The following is a 17448-nucleotide window of genomic DNA, read 5'->3' as shown; positions in this document are numbered from 1 at the left end:
AATATGTAGATAGTTTAACACAAGCCGACCACTATGGAGGTCCAGCGATTCATCAAAGTTGCAGGCTAATGTGGCACAAGTATCGAATTAGCTTCCTGAAATCTGGCCAAGGTGGAGCTCACATATCTTCGAGATAATGAAAGACGAACAATCAACTTCCTCTCGGGTTGCATTGTTCACAGACGTACCTAATGATGTGCTGCCCATTGATACGATCGGACAATTTATCTTACTACCAATGAAGCCAGTTGCAAATTTTTACTTAGAACTTGATGACAACTTAATCCAAAATTTTTACTCTCTCGAAACTATTACTTAACTGTCACGTGACCAGCATTGACCAAATTAACCAATTCTCTGAAAGAGTGCATTCAGGCTCACCAAATGACTTCGTAAATTACCACCATCGCCATGGTCTAGAACTTGTGCAGGATCATGATGACGATAATAATTCGTTATTACATAATAAAGCAGCAATTAGTAATGCACTTTCCCACGTTATTTTTGTCAACAGCGCACCTCCAGAGCCGCAATTTTTCAATTAAAACAAGCTTAGTTCTAGTAGTTAGCCACTCCAATTTTCGGTCATTGGCCACCAAAATTTAAAATTGTAAAGCTCGGTTTGGATGTTCGATGGTTGTCACTGACCTAGACGCAAGGAAATTCGTAGCCTAGCCTCTCGGGAAGCACTTTGCTCCACTTCATCATGTGTTTGATGAGCGTTCATTCATGCAGCCCTTTGTGTACAAGGAATTTTTCCTTTCGCTGTGGCAGACGTGATAAGACCGAAAGCTGTCGATTGCCACTTGGCACTCAACATTTTGCCTTTGGTGCGTTTTGATCGAAACGGCGATACGAGCGGATCAAAGCGGCATAAACACGGCTTCAAGGCACAATTTATTGTCATAATAACACTAGTAGGTATGGGGTCGAATTGAAAGAAGGGGAGATTATATTTAAGCACTTGTTGGAAGCGAATTAATCCGGACAAGGTGCAATTTTTGTTTGACAATGTAAGGCAAACACCGGCGCTATTTTTAGCGCGTTTAATTTGGCGAAAACAGCTGTTATGTAACGAGGTTTGGCGGTGAAGGGTTGGCTTACCTTGAGCAGGAGGTGGATGGGCGGGCTGATGGTCGGGGCTTTTTTCTTCTCGTGTTGGCACAGACACGACTTAATCCACGGCATTTTCCTATTCTACGTTACACCTTATCCTAATTATTTGACACTGGTTTGACTTAGCCTAGATAAGCGACTGGAGTTAGATAAGCACGATATATAATGAATTTTAAATTCGCGGACTACAACTACTGGCTCGATTTAAAATTCATCATAACATCACGTGTGTTAGTAGAATGCAGTAGCGCGAAAGCCCGGCATTTGGGCAGCTTTCTTCCGATGTTGAGCGCTTGGCTTCCCGGACGCAACTGACGCGCGCTCCGGCCCGGAACTTGGAAAACTCAGCCTCTGTACCCCTGCAGTTCGACTACTGAAGGTTGATAGGAATAGGAAGTGTGCTAGCATTGTTCGTTGAACTTCATTGTTCAAGACCTGGACAATTGCTGGCTACCTGGGCCCGATTTTTCAACGATCACGTGTGCGAAATGTCACTCACCGGTGACGGGAATAGATAACGACGCGAGTTTAAATTATTGGCAAGAGCGACTTCTGTCAAGACGCTTCCGGATCTGCTCAGGAATTTTCAACGGCATGGACTAGTTTTTGGCAGCAAAAATAATTTATTGGCGAAATTCTTTCACGCTCAACTGAACAATATCAAAAGTGTAACAAGTTTTTAGAATAGACCGAGGGCAGCATCAGCTGAACTTTTTCATTTGCTAGAGCAATATTTTTGTTGCACAGATTTTCAAATTCACTGATTTTTATAACAGTCGCAGCTCTTTTAGTTTCAATAAAGGAAAAAATTACAAAAATATTTTTAATATCAGTGTTTAGACAAAATGACCATTACCATATCTTAAAAACCAACAATGATGAAAAGTTCATATTCGAAGAGTTGGTTTCATACTTTTGCCCTACCCTGTTTGTGGTTTACTTTTATTGTAATTTTTTGAAACTGCTTTTTTACGCACATATTTAATTTAATTGTTGGTAGTTTCCCCAAAATTAATAAATTTACCAACGATAGTCTAAAATTTCGTGAAAACCTTGTTTTGGTCGCCCAAATTCGGTTTTAATTTCGGAGACATGGTAAAAAATACGCTGAGATAAAATCAGTGGTTTTACATATACAGAATATTAAGAGACTGAAAGCGTAATTGCCCTAAATGTGCTTGTTCTCCAGTGCCTCTTATCAGATGTACCCGCTCTTATTTAAATAAAGAAACCAGAAAAAGAAGTACTTTCCGTGATAATAAATGTAATGTCACCAAGGAATTCAAGCATACGTAGCCCCTTGGTCGCAATGAAACAGAAATAATTGCCTTATCGTCAGCTTTCCTGATACTATTCTTGGCAGGGTTTCAAACACGGCTGAAAAACTCATCACAACTCTGAATAACATCAAGTGAAATTGAACCCTATAACGAAAAACAACAGAAGCGAACAATGGGGGATCCTGTCATTGTTTCAAAATTTCGATATTTCAGCCAAAAGCAGTGGAATTTGTAAACAATGTTTCTTGTTATTATATATCTTGTTGCATGTCTGACACCAATCTTCATTTAGCGGCAGTGTGGTGATTTACCCTAATTGGAGTTAGTTTAGAACAAGCGGCGGGTTTTTGTTTTGTTTATGCAAGTGAGGCAAGTTTGTGTTGGAATTAACTTCACTGCAAATTAGATGCATGGAGCTTTGCTGAAATTGCTTTATGTTCGACTTCCTTATTGCTCGATTTTTCGGAATTTGTATTTATTTAATAAAAGATCTTTCAACATGTGAAATATTGCAGCTTCCGTTGTAATAAATCCAGTGTATACAATGACGCAAGGTGGTTTACTGGTTGGTTATTTTTAGGAGACGTAAACTTGATTTTAACATTTTATACATTGTGGGACATGGACTGGGGCGCCGAGAGGCCACAACTCAATTTAATCGTTTTATCGACTTACTCTATCATCCCTTTTGGAAGGGTTATCGCTTGAATTATGTAGCTGTAACCGACCGGATGTGAATAGTGACGATTGTAATTATTTCTGTATTAGTTTTTCCTGTTTTTACAGGACACTGGGTGTTGCGCTGGTTCACAGGTAGACCACTGAGACAATGCCTTGACCGTTCCTCCACCCATTGGATTTATGGCCATGGTCACCTTACCTAAATTTCAATGCACAATGTAAACCAGCCCTTTGTCTCCGCCAGTTCAAATATTTAAACAGACTAGTCGAAAGCCGGCTCCAAATATTACTTTAGCTGCGGTTATATCGCCAACTAGCTCGATTTATAATTAACTCGTATACGAGTACACCTGAACCATTTCGGGTAATTAAACGTTCATTTCACAATTAACTTTGCCTCGTTGTTTCGAATTCATTAAGTCACAGGAACAGCTCTTTGCACTATTGTGTTTTATTAAGATTTGCACCCGACTTCTGCGAATTACAAGGCGTGGGGTCAGGAATGCCAATATTTTTGTTTACTGGACCACCCAAAATGAATCACCCTGTATAAGGAATGCCAATTCATTGGGCAGTAATCAACGCAAACTATTGAACTACATCGGATCTTATCGGACTAATTACACCACGCAATTTCTTCCATTTTCCCCCACAACGTTCTCCAATTTCTGTTTATTGTACTCGTTTTGTTTATCGTGTAACACATTACTCTAATCTCTCTTCTAATAACAACGACTTAACAAGTCTGCCCCGCGTTTTTTCGAATCGTTTAAGAACTGTACAACGTGTATTTAAAGTTATTAGAGTGCCTTCTAAGTGAACAGACGGTCTGGAATCTGGAACAGTATTTATGGAAGAGTGGCCTAAGTTGAAATTATGTAATAGCGGATCTGCTTTATGTGATGTGGAATACTTTACTGTGTATAAACGCATACATTTCCATTCAGGGGAGAAGTTATGATAAATTTAAAACGGAATTTCTGCTCTCGTTAGGTGGACACATTTTGGCTTTTATCACACGTTACAGTGATTATGAAATATTTTTGTTTCGTTGCTTGAACAATTTACACAAACCATATACAGCACAAAAATATTCAAGTAAACAAATCGAGTCAATAACCTGATCCTTGGTCCACATGTGAAGTCTAGATTTTTACCAAATTTAATTTTTATACAATAATCTAATCTTGCAAAGTTTCGAAAATATTAAGCAACAAATGTGAGAGTGACGTGTGTTTTCGATAAACCTTGTTTATTGTGTCTATGCGTTGTTAAAATAAATTAGCGGCAAGTGGGAAAAGAACCAGTGTTAAACAGATTTGCGGTGGTTTTGGAGGACATTACTAATGAGAATCACATGCCCAGGTCCAGTTTAAATCGCGCTAACGGTTAGTCTTCCTAGTTTTCGACGCATATACATGTCATTGTCGATGGCATTGGAATAAAAATTAAACAGTCAAACGAGAACTTACCGAAGTTCGACTATAATTGTCCTAGCAGCCTCATCCGAAGAGATAACTTACAGGTAGTTTCACTTGTATCTAGGAATGACCACAAATTTTAAAGAACTCTGCGTTACCGACTCCTACTGGGCTCTATCCAATCCTCTGCTGCTAATGTCATTAAGTTGGAAGAACAAGTCACAACCGACCTATATACGGGGTTTCAAATTTGGGATGGGTGGGAGTTATCTCTTCGGATGAGGCTGCTAGGACAATTATAGTCGAACTTCGGTAAGTTCTCGTTTGACTGTTTAATTGTCCAGCGCAGCCTCATCCTCAAGATAACTTACAGGTAGAAGTTTAAAGAGAAAGGTTGTGACAACGTAGAAAAGGGGCTCAATAACATCAAAAATCTATTTGAGCGTCTACATTGTAAAATTAAAGATAAACAAAACATATATTCTTTTAATAACGAAAAGGAAAAAAGGCACATGACTCATTGCATAATTGCCTTGGCAAAATCGGTCTCTGCAGCTAGAGGCAGATTGTAGGTTTTGGCAAAAGTTTGTGACTTTTCGGACCAACCTGCAGTCTTATGGATTACATCCAATGAAATGCCTTTGCGTAAAGCTGCAGATGATGACGCATGTCTAGTTGAATGAGCTGAGAAAATACTAGTATTAATTCCAGCCATAGATAATGTTGTTTTTATCCATTTACTTAATGTTTGTTTATTAGCTGCTTTATGAGGTGATTTTATTGTCAGGAACAGAGAGTCAACATCTTTACGAATCTGAGCAGTCCTCTGGATATAGTCTGATAAGGTTAGAGCAGCACAAACTCCAGGTTGTTCGTTAAAGAAAAGGGATTTGAAGGCACGGTTCGTTTTTTGTCACTAAAGACGTTTTAATGTTTTCTGTTATTCGGATCTGAATTTTGGTATCCATCTTAAGAATATTTGATAATTTAATCAAGGATAGTGTTTGAACACGATGTCCAGTGATCAGTGCTAACAGCGTGATCAATTTGTACGTGAGTTTTTGCAATGACAGGTTGGTATTAGGAAACAAGTTATTCAAAAAATCTAAGACCTTACTGGGATCCCAAGTAAACTCGTATTTGCGACGTACCGGGCGAAGTCGCGCTATCCCCTTCAAAAATCGTTTTATGTAAATATTAGTTCCAATATCAGGAATGATTAAAGATAAAGCTGAGCGATGGGAATTAAACGTCCCATAACTATAATTTTTTGAGGTAAATATGTCCTGCAAAAATTGTAGTACCTCATTGGAAGTAGCAGTATAAGGACATAGATTGAACTTTGAACAGAAAAGCCACCAGCTGCTGTATGTGCAGTCATACTGCTTTAAAGTCCCGGTCGACAAAGACTGCAACATTATGGGGATTGATTGTTCGGGTATTTTTCTTCTGAGAAAAACTTCCCTGACAAAAGTGCGGCAACCAGGGTAAGCCTCAGAGGGTGTTGTTCGTAACTATAAGGTGAATAAAGTAGGTGAGGATTTGCTTCTAAATTTAAAGGGGCTTGAACCAGCAATTTAGATAGTGAGGGATACCACGGCTGCGATGGCCATTTGGGAACAATTACTATCCCCACTGCTTTATCACATATGATTTTGTTTAAAACTCTTAAAATGAGACTGAATGGCGGAAAAGCATAAAAGTAATAATCACTCCAAGAAATAGTAAACGAATCAGTTGCAATAGATCCAGGATCGCGTTTCCAAGACACATATGTGTCACATTTGGTGTTATAAAAGGAAGCAAATAGATCAATTTCAGGTTGACGAAATTTATTTACCACTTTGGCAAATGCCTCTTGTGATAGTGACCACTCTGTTTCTACAGACAACTTTCGAGATTCCTTGTCTGCTATATTATTACATTCTGAACGAATGTACGAGGCGTGTAACCATAAGTTACGATGTTCGCACCACTGCCAAATGTCACGAGCAAGAGAACTTAATTTTGGATATTGTACACTACCCATTTTATTTATATACGACAAAGCTGTAGTGTTGTCAGTACGAATAAGAATATTCAGATTCGAACAATTTCTCGCAAAACATCTTAGTCCATGAAAGATTGCTAAAGTTCTAAAAAATTAATATGTTCCCGCTGTAAGTCCATTGGCCAGTTGCCACTAGCAGATGTGCCCTTACAGTGTGCTCCCCACCCTGTCAAAGAACTATCCGTAAATATTTCTAAATGAAATTCATCATTCCATATTCTATTCTTAGATGAAGGAATCGTGTTAGTCCACCAATCGAGATCCTTCAAAGACTGGATGGAAAGCTGCATATATGATTCATAGTTGCCCTTAGAGTTGCTTAAGGCAAGGAATTTATCCCGTTCGAGATGTTTGGTGTATAACCAGCCATATGTCACTGCCGGACAAGCAGATGTTAAAGTACCTAAAAGTTGGGCCATTTTCCTAATTTTTAATTTCTTACAAACTTTAATCTGTAAAATTGTCTGTAAAATAGCTTGCTTCTTGTCATGCGGTAATTCTACTGTTAGTTCACTTGAGTTAAACAAAAAACCTAGAAATTTGCAATTTGTGTTTGGAATTATGCAACTTTTATCTTCATTAATAATGAATCCTAAAGATTTTAGTAAAGATAATACCAGGTGAGTATTTCTTAGACCAACTTTATAGTTTTCTGATAAAATTAAAAAATCGTCTAAATAGCTCACACAAAAAACTCCCTCCATACGTAACCAGTTTACAACTGGTTTGATAATTTTTGTGAAAACATAGGGAGCAATCGACAATCCAAAGGGCATGCAAACAAACTCAAATAGGTGATTTCTAAATTCAAACCTAAGATATTTCCTAGAGTTTTCGTCAATAGAAATAGGAAAATAAGCATTTTTCAAATCAATGGATGTCATAACCCAGTTCTTTTTTACGAGTTTGGTAACTGTTCGCATATCCTCCATCTTAAAATGGGGAGGATGCAGGTGTTTATTTAAATTTTTTAAATTCAAGATACAGCGGTTCTTGCCATTCGAATTTTTGACCAAGAAATAATTTGATATAAATTGGTCAGTGCAAAGGTGACACTTACGAATCACGCCTTCACCTAAAAGCGCATCTATGGAAACCTACATTGCATCCATTTCCTCCTTGTTTAATTTCGCAGGAGATGGTGCTCGATTCTGAATTGGCTTGATTACAAAATGGATTTTAAAAGATTTAACCCATTCAAGAACTTTGTGATTATTAGTGATTTTTCGCCATTCAGTCCTGAAGTATGACAATCTACCTGCTATTACCTCTAACGTTTGTTGAGGCGTGAGGGACTGCCACTTCGGTAATTGTTGTAACTCTGATACGGTCGAGGATCTCGCCCTTTTTGTTTCAGGTCCCTCGTTGACCGAAACGAGCTCCTCGAGTTTAAAGACCTGGAGGTGGATGGGTAGGTAATTAGTTGTTCCTCCCCCCCCTCTTTTTTGACTGATTTTAGGGGTTTTTACTATTAATTTATCTGGTACCGCTTTGAGGTCCTGACTTGACTTTTGTAAAGTCTTTGCAGATTTAATGCGTTTAATTTAAGGATTTAAGTCCTCTCCAAACAGAAAGTAACCTGGTGTATCTTTCTGGATTATGTCCTTCATAGACTTATTAAGATTTTGAGCAATGTTGGCTCTTCTAGATCGGGACATATTAAAGAAAAGATCTGTCAAAATTTTTCCGGAGTCTATCAATAATTTCAATAATTCCTCATTTCGGGAACCACTCTCCTTCAGAAGAGGGGTCAAAGCTTCACCTAGTGAGGTGAGACCCACGCCCAATTGAAATTGACCTAAACGTTGATACTTACCCTTCTTGATTTGTATATCGACTAATGCAGGTAGAATTTCTGGGTTAATTTCTGGTGCTTTGAGTAATTCGCAATTGATTGGTGTTTGGTATTTCCCCAATAATGCTGTTTTTACCTGAGCATCCAAACCTCGTGTGAGGTTATAGTTCCAACGCACAGTTAGTGCTTCATGAAGGTGAATCTCCTCAGATTTTTCTGATGGGTCATCCCCTAACAAGGCTAAAACCTCTTTTTCGAGGTCGGGTTCCAAGCAAACAAGTACATCAGCGGTGTCAGGCTCGCCACCGTTGGTTGGCAGAGAAATAGGGGTCGGGCATCGAGAAAATGTGCCGCGATCAAACCCTTCTGACTCCTTGCTGCTGTGAAGAGGACTTGTTCTTTCCCCACGTTCATGTGTATGACGTGGAGAAAGAGATGTGGAACGACTACGCCTGGTGTGATGTTTCCGGGCGTGTCGAGATTTGCGGACTTTCCGTTCCAAATGGCGTAAACGCCTTTCGAGGTCGGATTTGTCTCGATGGCTTCGTCTATGAGCGTCCGTGCTGGAGACAGAACTAGATCGAGAGGAAGATCTGTGCGATTTTCCCATTTTTACACTATGAGTGCATAACGTGATCTAACCTCCAAATTTTTTCAGTACCGATATCTATAAACCGAGTACTTACTGCAACCTAAATGTCTATGACTGTAAAAATAGACCTAAAGCAATTAGGAGAGTAAGAAATTGAACGATATTTTACCTTTTATAAGGGGAAACCGAACGAAAATTAGCAAGGCGTGGTCAATTTCCAAGCACAAGGAAACGAATGACATTAGCAGCAGAGGATTGGATAGAGCCCAGTAGGAGTCGGTAACGCAGAGTTCTTTAAAATTTGTGGTCATTCCTAGATACAAGTGAAACTACCTGTAAGTTATCTTGAGGATGAGGCTGCGCTGGACAATGACAAATTATAGATTCGATTGCGTCTATTACAATAATTACAGCACGCGCTAATAACTCAAAGCTTGTTTCCGTCGAATGTTGCATTTCCAAGCAATAAACTGCAAATATCTCAAAGTTATAATTAACGCATTTTTGCTTTTACGGAAACCCGAGTCATGTAATACGATATGCAATTTATGGAATCATGTCAACTCAATCATATCAGGCGTTTCATGTAAATGTGATGAAAATGCAATTTTTACATCTCAATTTCAATTGGGCGAACCGTGGCGCACGTAAATAAACCGATAGCATCGTAAATAAACTCGTGCAGCTACTGCATCACCGGATTACAAAATTATGATCCGTTGGAGATATCACAAGAACACTCAACAATATAAGAACACGGCACAAGAGGTCACTAAAGTGTAAGGATATATTTTGTAGAGAATGTGTTGCACGCGTCGAATTTACGACCCAGCGAAAGCTGAACTTGCTTCCCAGTTTGTTTAAAGTGCACTTAATTGATTGTTATTTCGTAGATATGAATCTCCAATTCCAACTTGCCTTAATCAATTATTCATCAACTTTCTACATCGTTCATTGTTATTTGTTTAAGGAGCACTTAACAATTCTGCGTCGTCCAAGTGCTAATCGCCGAGAAAAGCTTTCAGGTCTAATGAGCTTAACCCGACTTGGGCTAATTTTCAATAGCGCTTATAATTTAAAAACTAATTAAATCATCGGACAGCTGATACGTCCAAAATGAGCAAATTTCGCCGTCTCAGTGCTTTATCATTTTCCGCTTCAGCAAATGTAAGCACCCTGTATTTCAGGAAACTTTTCAGGTACGGAATTTACATCGCACAGCGTGGAGTAATTTTAAATGCTGTCACGCAGATGCAATTCCCGTGATCTATATTTAATTGTAGCGTGTCAGACTTATTAACGTTTTTTTAATTCAAACGAGCGGAACAGGTTGAATTGACCGGCCCAAGCGTGAAATAACGTTGATTGACAAATTTATTTTAATTTTTTTAATTCATCTTGTTCTAATTGACAGATGGCTGCATCGTAGGCGATACAAGCATAATTCAGCCCAAATGACACGTGTTCTTGAAACACCAAGTGAACCATTATTTAACCCCGCAGAGATCTAAGACTCGCTGCACTTTGATTATTCTGGCGAGGAGCGTCTTGTGGGTTCCCTTTGTACTCAAAAAACCTTTGGATTTTTATTTCCTTGTGGTAAAAAGTCGTACACACGTATGTATTAAAATGTTTACGATTAAGTAGGAAACTATTCTTCAGTACGCAAAAACTGAACACATTGTTTTTAAATTGCGTAAAAGGAGCTAGAATACATTGTTTGTGAGAAAGTTTCCGCGGCTTGCTGATTTTACTATTAGTAATTTGTGTTAGGCTGGTTTAGATTCCTGGTCTTTGGTCAATACGGGAAGAAAAACGAATTCGGGCTTGGAGATAAAAATGATAAAGCAGTGATTAATGAAACGGGTGTCACACTGGAACAACGAGAAATAAGCATCAGTGGTGATTGATGACAATGAGCTTCTTGTAAATAGATGATATTACATACGATATAACGGGTAGGTCCTCGTTTAATCAACTAAAGAACGAAGAATTGTAACTTTTCGACTCCGCTTAAATGTTGCATCTTCTTTCACAGGCTTTTAAACCATTGACCTCTATTAAATTGCAATAAAAGTGATAAATTTACGACGACAGCAAACGATTGTTTTATGCCCTTTTATTATTACCCGCAATTGATCAAGATGTCACAAAACATAACTTAAGTGTCTCGCTATTTTTTCGAATAACATTTTATGTGTGCGACCTCAAGACCTGCGTTACAAACAATATTTAATTTCGAGGAGACGAGTAAGCAGTTTCGTTTTACTGCACCATAAAATCTAATTTTGTACCAAATACAATGCCTATAATCGTGCATCGCGACTTTAATATTGGTTATAATTCTGTAAAGGCTCCAGTATGTGATCTAATCTGCCCGTCATGAAGCCGGTGATTGATGGTTTTCGAGCCATAACACCAGTTGTTATATTTAGAGCATCAGATGATGAAACCGTTCAATAAATCTCTGCTAAGTTGTAATAAATTGATAAAAATCCGAATGTGGAAATGTGATGAGGACTCGTGCAAATGCCTGCCAGCTTTTGGCCTACGACCTGCGAAATCGTGAGCATCATTCAACAACTTATCACATGGAAAAATATGACGCGAGTTTGCAGGTACAAAATTGCATATTTTCGCGTAAAAAATGTCCGAAATTTCTGAAGACGACGTCCAATTTACATAATAACCGCGTTTTGCTTGTATCAGGAACGATAAAAACGTATCTTCTGGCTTCATCTAGAATGTTGTTCTTTGAAGTGGTAAACACATGCAGCAGCTTTGTTAATTTAGATTGCGATATTCGATAGCTGAGTTGTTTTACGCGGTGCGGTGCCGATATGTAAAGCACTGCTTTTTATCATCATCGGAAAAGTGTTTGGACAGAAGAATGATGGTTTAAAAGCCCAATTTTTGCCGAGTTTCAGTGATTGCCGAAGACCTCCAACAGGAAGTCGCTGTTTGGAAACACATAATACATTTCGCAAAGCTGTTAAAGCTTTGAAGTATCGATGCCAGTGACCTCTTGAAGAGTTAATAAGCACTGTGTTCGTGCTATCCATTCCTCCTTGCGCGCTCCTGCTGACGGCTAATTCCTACCACTTGATAGATTTATTATTGGCTGCACTTAAGTCTTAAAGCGCCCTCTTTCACATTTATTGACGCGAGGCTTTCGGAATTACGCCAATAAAGCGAAAAATATCAGATTAAAGGCTAAAATTAAATTTTCTCCATCAAAACGAAAGTCAGGAGGAAGAGAGCCGATGTTGACCGTTTAATTGTGAAGGGGTCATTTAACTTTGAAACAACTTATCCAACAATCCTAGATCGGGAAGCTTCCTAATTATCCAACTTTGCACATTAACGCTAATGTTTGCGAAATAAATTTGAAGAAAATGCTGTCTCTGTTTGATATCTAACTGTACACGGCCATAAACAACTCGAGAGGTATTTATTGTTGTGTACTTAGCTGGTAGTGGACCCGGCATCGAAATTCCCTGATAAAAATAATACTTGTACTTATTTGCACGTTACATAACTCTGATGTAAAGAATTTCGATCGGGAATCACATCATATATCATTCCCTTTATTTGGTGTAGGCAAACAGGCCAGACGCGGAATGGAGTTTCAGTTCCTGAAACCTCCCAGATCTAATCGCATCAGTCCTTTAAAGCAAAACTGAAAACAAATTTAGGTGTGTAGCTGATGGCCAAGCCTTTGAGAGACATCTGGAAGCTCGTTCGGCACACAATAAATTGTAAAGCCATGCCTAAGTGAAAGCTTCAATTATTTATTTATAACCGACTATTGTAAATTTCGCGCCTTGTTGCTCCACCTCGTAAACAAGAAACTTTACAAGCCAGACGTAAAACCCTATTTCTTGGCCGAGAGAAGACAAAAAGAGCTCCAGCAAACGTGGAAATGCCACCGATGAACAATAAAAATTTTATCGATGTCTTTATAGTTTTCCAATGGTTGGACCCAATAAGAAGCTGGCGAGGTTTTAGTGGTAGCGACAACAAATTATTCACCGAATGTAAAGTTAGTTGCCTACGTCGGAATTTTTATGTTCGCGCAACTTGATAAAAGTTCCAATTAAAATATTTCGAAGCTTTATTGACTCCTCAACTATGTTATACAAACTTGTGTTAGTTTCTGGAAATGGGAGCTTCCCCTGAGTCGAGTTTGACGATTACCACTTTGTTTGTTCTTGTCAAATGTGTCTAAACTACCTTCGTGCTTACATAGCTCAGGATTTAGCCACCCTGTTTGCAGTTTACAACTTTTACACCATCAAAAATAACAAAATTGGGTAGACAAGTAAAATACGATTTTGGGCTAAAAGGCTGTGACTTGATAGATAAAGACGTGGCTTTGAATTACGGCATTTGTTGCCTTGTCTCACGACTGCACTTAAGTCATTAAAGTGCACTTAGCACAAAATCAAATTTATCTGACGAAATACCCTTATCTTGCCTTTTTGTTATGATACGACTTGTAAAACTTTATTGCGACATTTGTATCCCTGTGCAAACTTTCTTAATTTCTTAATTTTATTACCAGAGTTAATAAATGATTGATGCACTTCTCAGACGACCTCAATTTTGCGGTCGTGACCCTTGCCAAATAATTGTTAGTCATCCTCATGTCTAGGTTGAGACAAGTGAGCAGCCATCACATGTAAATACCTTCCATCCATTACAAAAGTATCATAAATGCAAATGACAAGTTCTCACGTTTGTAATAAAAGGATCAAATTTATTTCTGGGCTTCCATTTATCCCTTGTCAATCTTTGTTCAACCCTAAGGATTAAACGTGAGCAAAGTGCGATAGTAACTGACATGGAGTGAAATTGTGGACTATATTTGGTCTGATGGATGCATAAACTAGCTTTGTCGGTGTTTCCAGTCATCAACTAGTTATATCGAACGGCAGGGGTGAACACTTTTCCGGTCAATCAAACGCTCTTTGTAACCCGTACCCAGATAATGGCTTCTGCTCATCACTACCAAAGCCTGTTTTCTCGATAAATAAAGACAGCAATTTGTCCCGCATAAAGGACCGAGGGTGGTATTAAAATTCCTAGCACGTTTCTATTATTCTGTTTTTATTTGGTTCCAATGGCGTAACAAAGAGGGGCATTTTTCCGATAATCCGATTAAAACGCGAGGAATTTGAACAATTGCCAAGTTTGTTACGCCACTGTTGTTTCTAAGTCTTGTGGAAGTTCTGGACTGTAATTTGCACCTCCTCCATAATCAGTGACAATGACAAAGCAGTATCAATGAATAAGTCTGGCCGAGATGGGTCCAGGAGAAAAGAACAAAATGGAAAATAAACATGCGCTTGAAGATACCTGACAAGATAAAAGTAATTGAATGCCTCAATATCGCGAGATGCATCATTAAAAATGAAAACAAATAACAGCCACGGTGGAGGAAAAGGCCGAGATAATGACACACATCTTGACATTCTTGCCAAGCAAATATTTACGGCGGACGGCTATTTCAGAAGTTATCATAATTTCGAGCGCTTAATGAAGATATCTGGACACGGCATACCGACTTTTTGTTGAAAATAAAGCATTATCATGGCGCTATTACATTACAGAATTCTTGGCTTGCATATCGTTCATCAATCCCTAGCTGGTCCGATACTGCATCTGTGTCAGGATGAAACTCGATTAAACTTTGGATGGATTATTTTCAGAACTACAAGTCGGAGCTGACACTTGCTAGCAGAATATTTCGACAAGATTAATGCTCTGGAGACACTCTTAATTAACGAAATAAACTGAACTGTGATAGAAAAAAATCATTCAAAATTTTCTCATCATTGAAAATTTTGAAAAGGCGCAAGGTAGAGAATTTGGAGAATGTTTATTTAATAATTTCCGAAATCGATTTCTATTTAAACGTAATTATAGTGCCTCGAAGTGAGCAGCTCCTGGTCCATCAATTCACACAGCACCTGAGAGACTGTGAAAAATAAATGCTGGAAATTAAACAGTAGATTTCTCTCGAGGTTCTCAGAATCGAAGAAATTTACTCCGGCGTTTGCTCGCCACAACAGACCTTGAATCACGCGATGTGATCAACGAAATTTTATTAAAAACGCCGGCCAGTGCAGCATAGGAATGTCCGAAAATTTGTGATAACCGAACGACTGAATTTTCATGCGATACGTGTTGAGCGTACAAGTCGTTGGGTAACCGTCACCCTCTTGAAATAAATCGTGAGAAATCAGTGGGATTTTATCTCCTGAAATTTTAAGTATCAATTTTCGGCCGTGTTTGAGGCCGACCCCCGCCTGCTGCCCCCTGGGGGTGAGGGTATATAAAGTGATAATTATGTGGCATGGAGTCCCCTTACGTTTTTCGAATTGTTGGGTTACGAAAATTTATAGTGTTTTAACGGCGCAGTTATGCCGAAATCATCATCAATCACCTCAAGGATGGGCCCGTTTTATGGGCAGGGTTTTAATTAGATAATTATTAAAAACGCATTTGCAATAATTAAATGATAAATTTCACATAAATCACGGCGACAAGGTTCCAATGACCGTCGAAAATTTTTAACAAAAGCGCGCTTACCTAGAGTGGGTTCAGGTTTATTTATTATCTTTTCATTGGCAGTCATATTTCACGATGGCAATAGTTTAATCTGTCGTCGCTTAAAAAGCAATATGTGGCCCCTATTGTGGTTGCAACAATAGACTCAATTACCCCCATACAAGATTTCGAATTGAAAGGGTTTAACCTTTTACCGGTTATATTTAATCGGCTTTTATGCCAGATAAGTGCCAGATAAATGTCGATGCTGTTTCCTGGTCAAAACTGCTCAACCAAAAAGTCGTTAAACAACAAAGAACAATTTTGTTCTGGTGACCCCTTTCGGGGTTAATCATCGCTCGAAAAACGCAATTTGAGCAAAGACACCTCCAGAGACTCTTAAATTTAAAAGACAAAAGCTTAGAGAACAATCTCAAGGGACACCGGTGGGATTTATTGCCGTTGCGATCTTTGGATTTTATAAATTATTTACTCAAACAGTCTCACATAAATTATTATTATTTATTGATGAAGATATCCACTCAACACCCAACAATAAGCCGGCTTATCTCACCTATTGAGATTTACGAGCCGCAAATTTTTCAAAAATTTATTGCCGAAATCTGGACGATAAAACGGATCGTACAGTCAAACATCGATTTAATATTTCAGTTAATTACCTTCAAAATCAAACACTTTTACTTTTCGGGTGTTATTACTTGTTATTATACAAATAATTTAATCATTATGACCTAATATTATGTTAATCAAATTATCCGCATTAATTATCGGTCCCAGCTTGACGCCAAGGTGTTTGAGGACAGCTACCGAACAAAATATTTAAATTCTTAATGAAAGAAGACATTTCTCACACTTCCCTAAACCTTAACAAAAAAATCAAAGTAGGAAGCATTCCAAAATGCCACGTGTAATTAATTCCATGCGCGTTTGACTTACTGGGATGGTCACACGTCTAATTAAATTCACGTTTGTCGCATGTAATACGAATGATGCAACGCAATCTTAAATTTTTCGGGTATCGACAGTTAATTATTCCATAGCCTTGAAATTTGAAGAAGATCCAACCTTGGAAAAGATGAGAGTAACATTTGGTAAACACAATATAATTTCTATTACACCATAGCGTTTTGAGGAGCCCGTGATTAGTATAAATAAGCCGAAGAAGGAGCGTCTGCATTAGATCGAATCTTCAATCCAAACGCAATCATGAAATTTGCTGTAAGTACTGAAATAATCATGAAATTCGAGCCTGCAATTTCGTTTCAGGTGGTGATTTGTGCCATTGTTGCAACGGCTTCAGCCGCCTCTCTTTCAACAAACGAGCCAGTGCCGATCCTCAAGCAAGAACAAGAAGTTAATTTCGATGGCTCTTATCATACGTCTTATGAAACTGGGAATGGGATTTCTTTTGAGGAACAAGGTTCTTTGAAAAACGCGAATACTGAAAACGCGGCTTCGGAAATTGTTGGTAGTTTTAAATATACAGGGGATGATGGTGTGGTGTACACCATCCAGTATGTGGCTAATGAAAATGGGTTCCAACCACAAGGCGCCCATCTTCCTGTAGCTCCAGAAATCCCAGCGGCCATCCAGAGGTCTCTGGAGTACAACGCTGCCCATCCCGAGGAAGAGGAACCACCCAAAAAACACTAACGTGTGATAGAGACTGCCGATATTTTATACTGTACATAATAAAGTTGTTTTTGAACAAACCTGACTTATTCTTATTAATAATTTTACCCCGCAGTTATTTTTATAAAAAAGTATAACCAACCGTAAACAAGCTGCGATTGCTATAATTTTGTCTATGAATGTGTATTTTTTCGGAATTTTTTTATTATAATATAAATTCAATAATTAATGCTAGATGCAGCACAAAAATATTATTTCTTGTGTTTTTATTTCAACTAATCAACCTACTTGCTACTTTAAACTGAAAA

The 17448-nt window shown here is 38.4% G+C and overlaps 2 protein-coding genes across 10 annotated transcripts in view; one reads left to right on the top strand and one right to left on the bottom strand.

The window, feature by feature from the left end:
- Window positions 1–1446, bottom strand: part of by (blistery) — a 68142-nt gene extending 66696 nt beyond the window's left edge. For 6 of the 9 annotated variants that reach the window (XM_008196154.3, XM_008196155.3, XM_008196157.3 and 3 more), the window contains exon 1: window positions 1105–1445. In XM_008196154.3, coding sequence (XP_008194376.2) covers window positions 1105–1188 — 84 coding nt within the window. In that variant the 5' untranslated portion in view covers window positions 1189–1445. Of the gene's footprint in view, window positions 1–1104 lie in introns of all 9 variants that reach the window. The other 3 variants (XM_008196153.3, XM_008196161.3, XM_015980429.2) reach the window with 1 other exon arrangement.
- A 15125-nt stretch (window positions 1447–16571) lies between these two features.
- On the top strand, window positions 16572–17220 carry LOC663810 (cuticle protein CP14.6). The gene is made up of 2 exons (XM_969845.4): window positions 16572–16726; window positions 16775–17220. The coding sequence occupies exons 1-2, from the start codon at window positions 16715–16717 to the stop codon at window positions 17159–17161; spliced, it is 399 nt and encodes a 132-aa protein (XP_974938.1). The 5' UTR covers window positions 16572–16714; the 3' UTR covers window positions 17162–17220.
- The last annotated feature ends 228 nt before the right edge of the window (window positions 17221–17448 follow it).

This window comes from Tribolium castaneum, chromosome 5 (genome assembly GCF_031307605.1).
Source record: "Tribolium castaneum strain GA2 chromosome 5, icTriCast1.1, whole genome shotgun sequence".
NCBI lineage: Eukaryota > Metazoa > Arthropoda > Insecta > Coleoptera > Tenebrionidae > Tribolium > Tribolium castaneum.
This window is presented reverse-complemented; position numbering and strand designations above follow the sequence as displayed.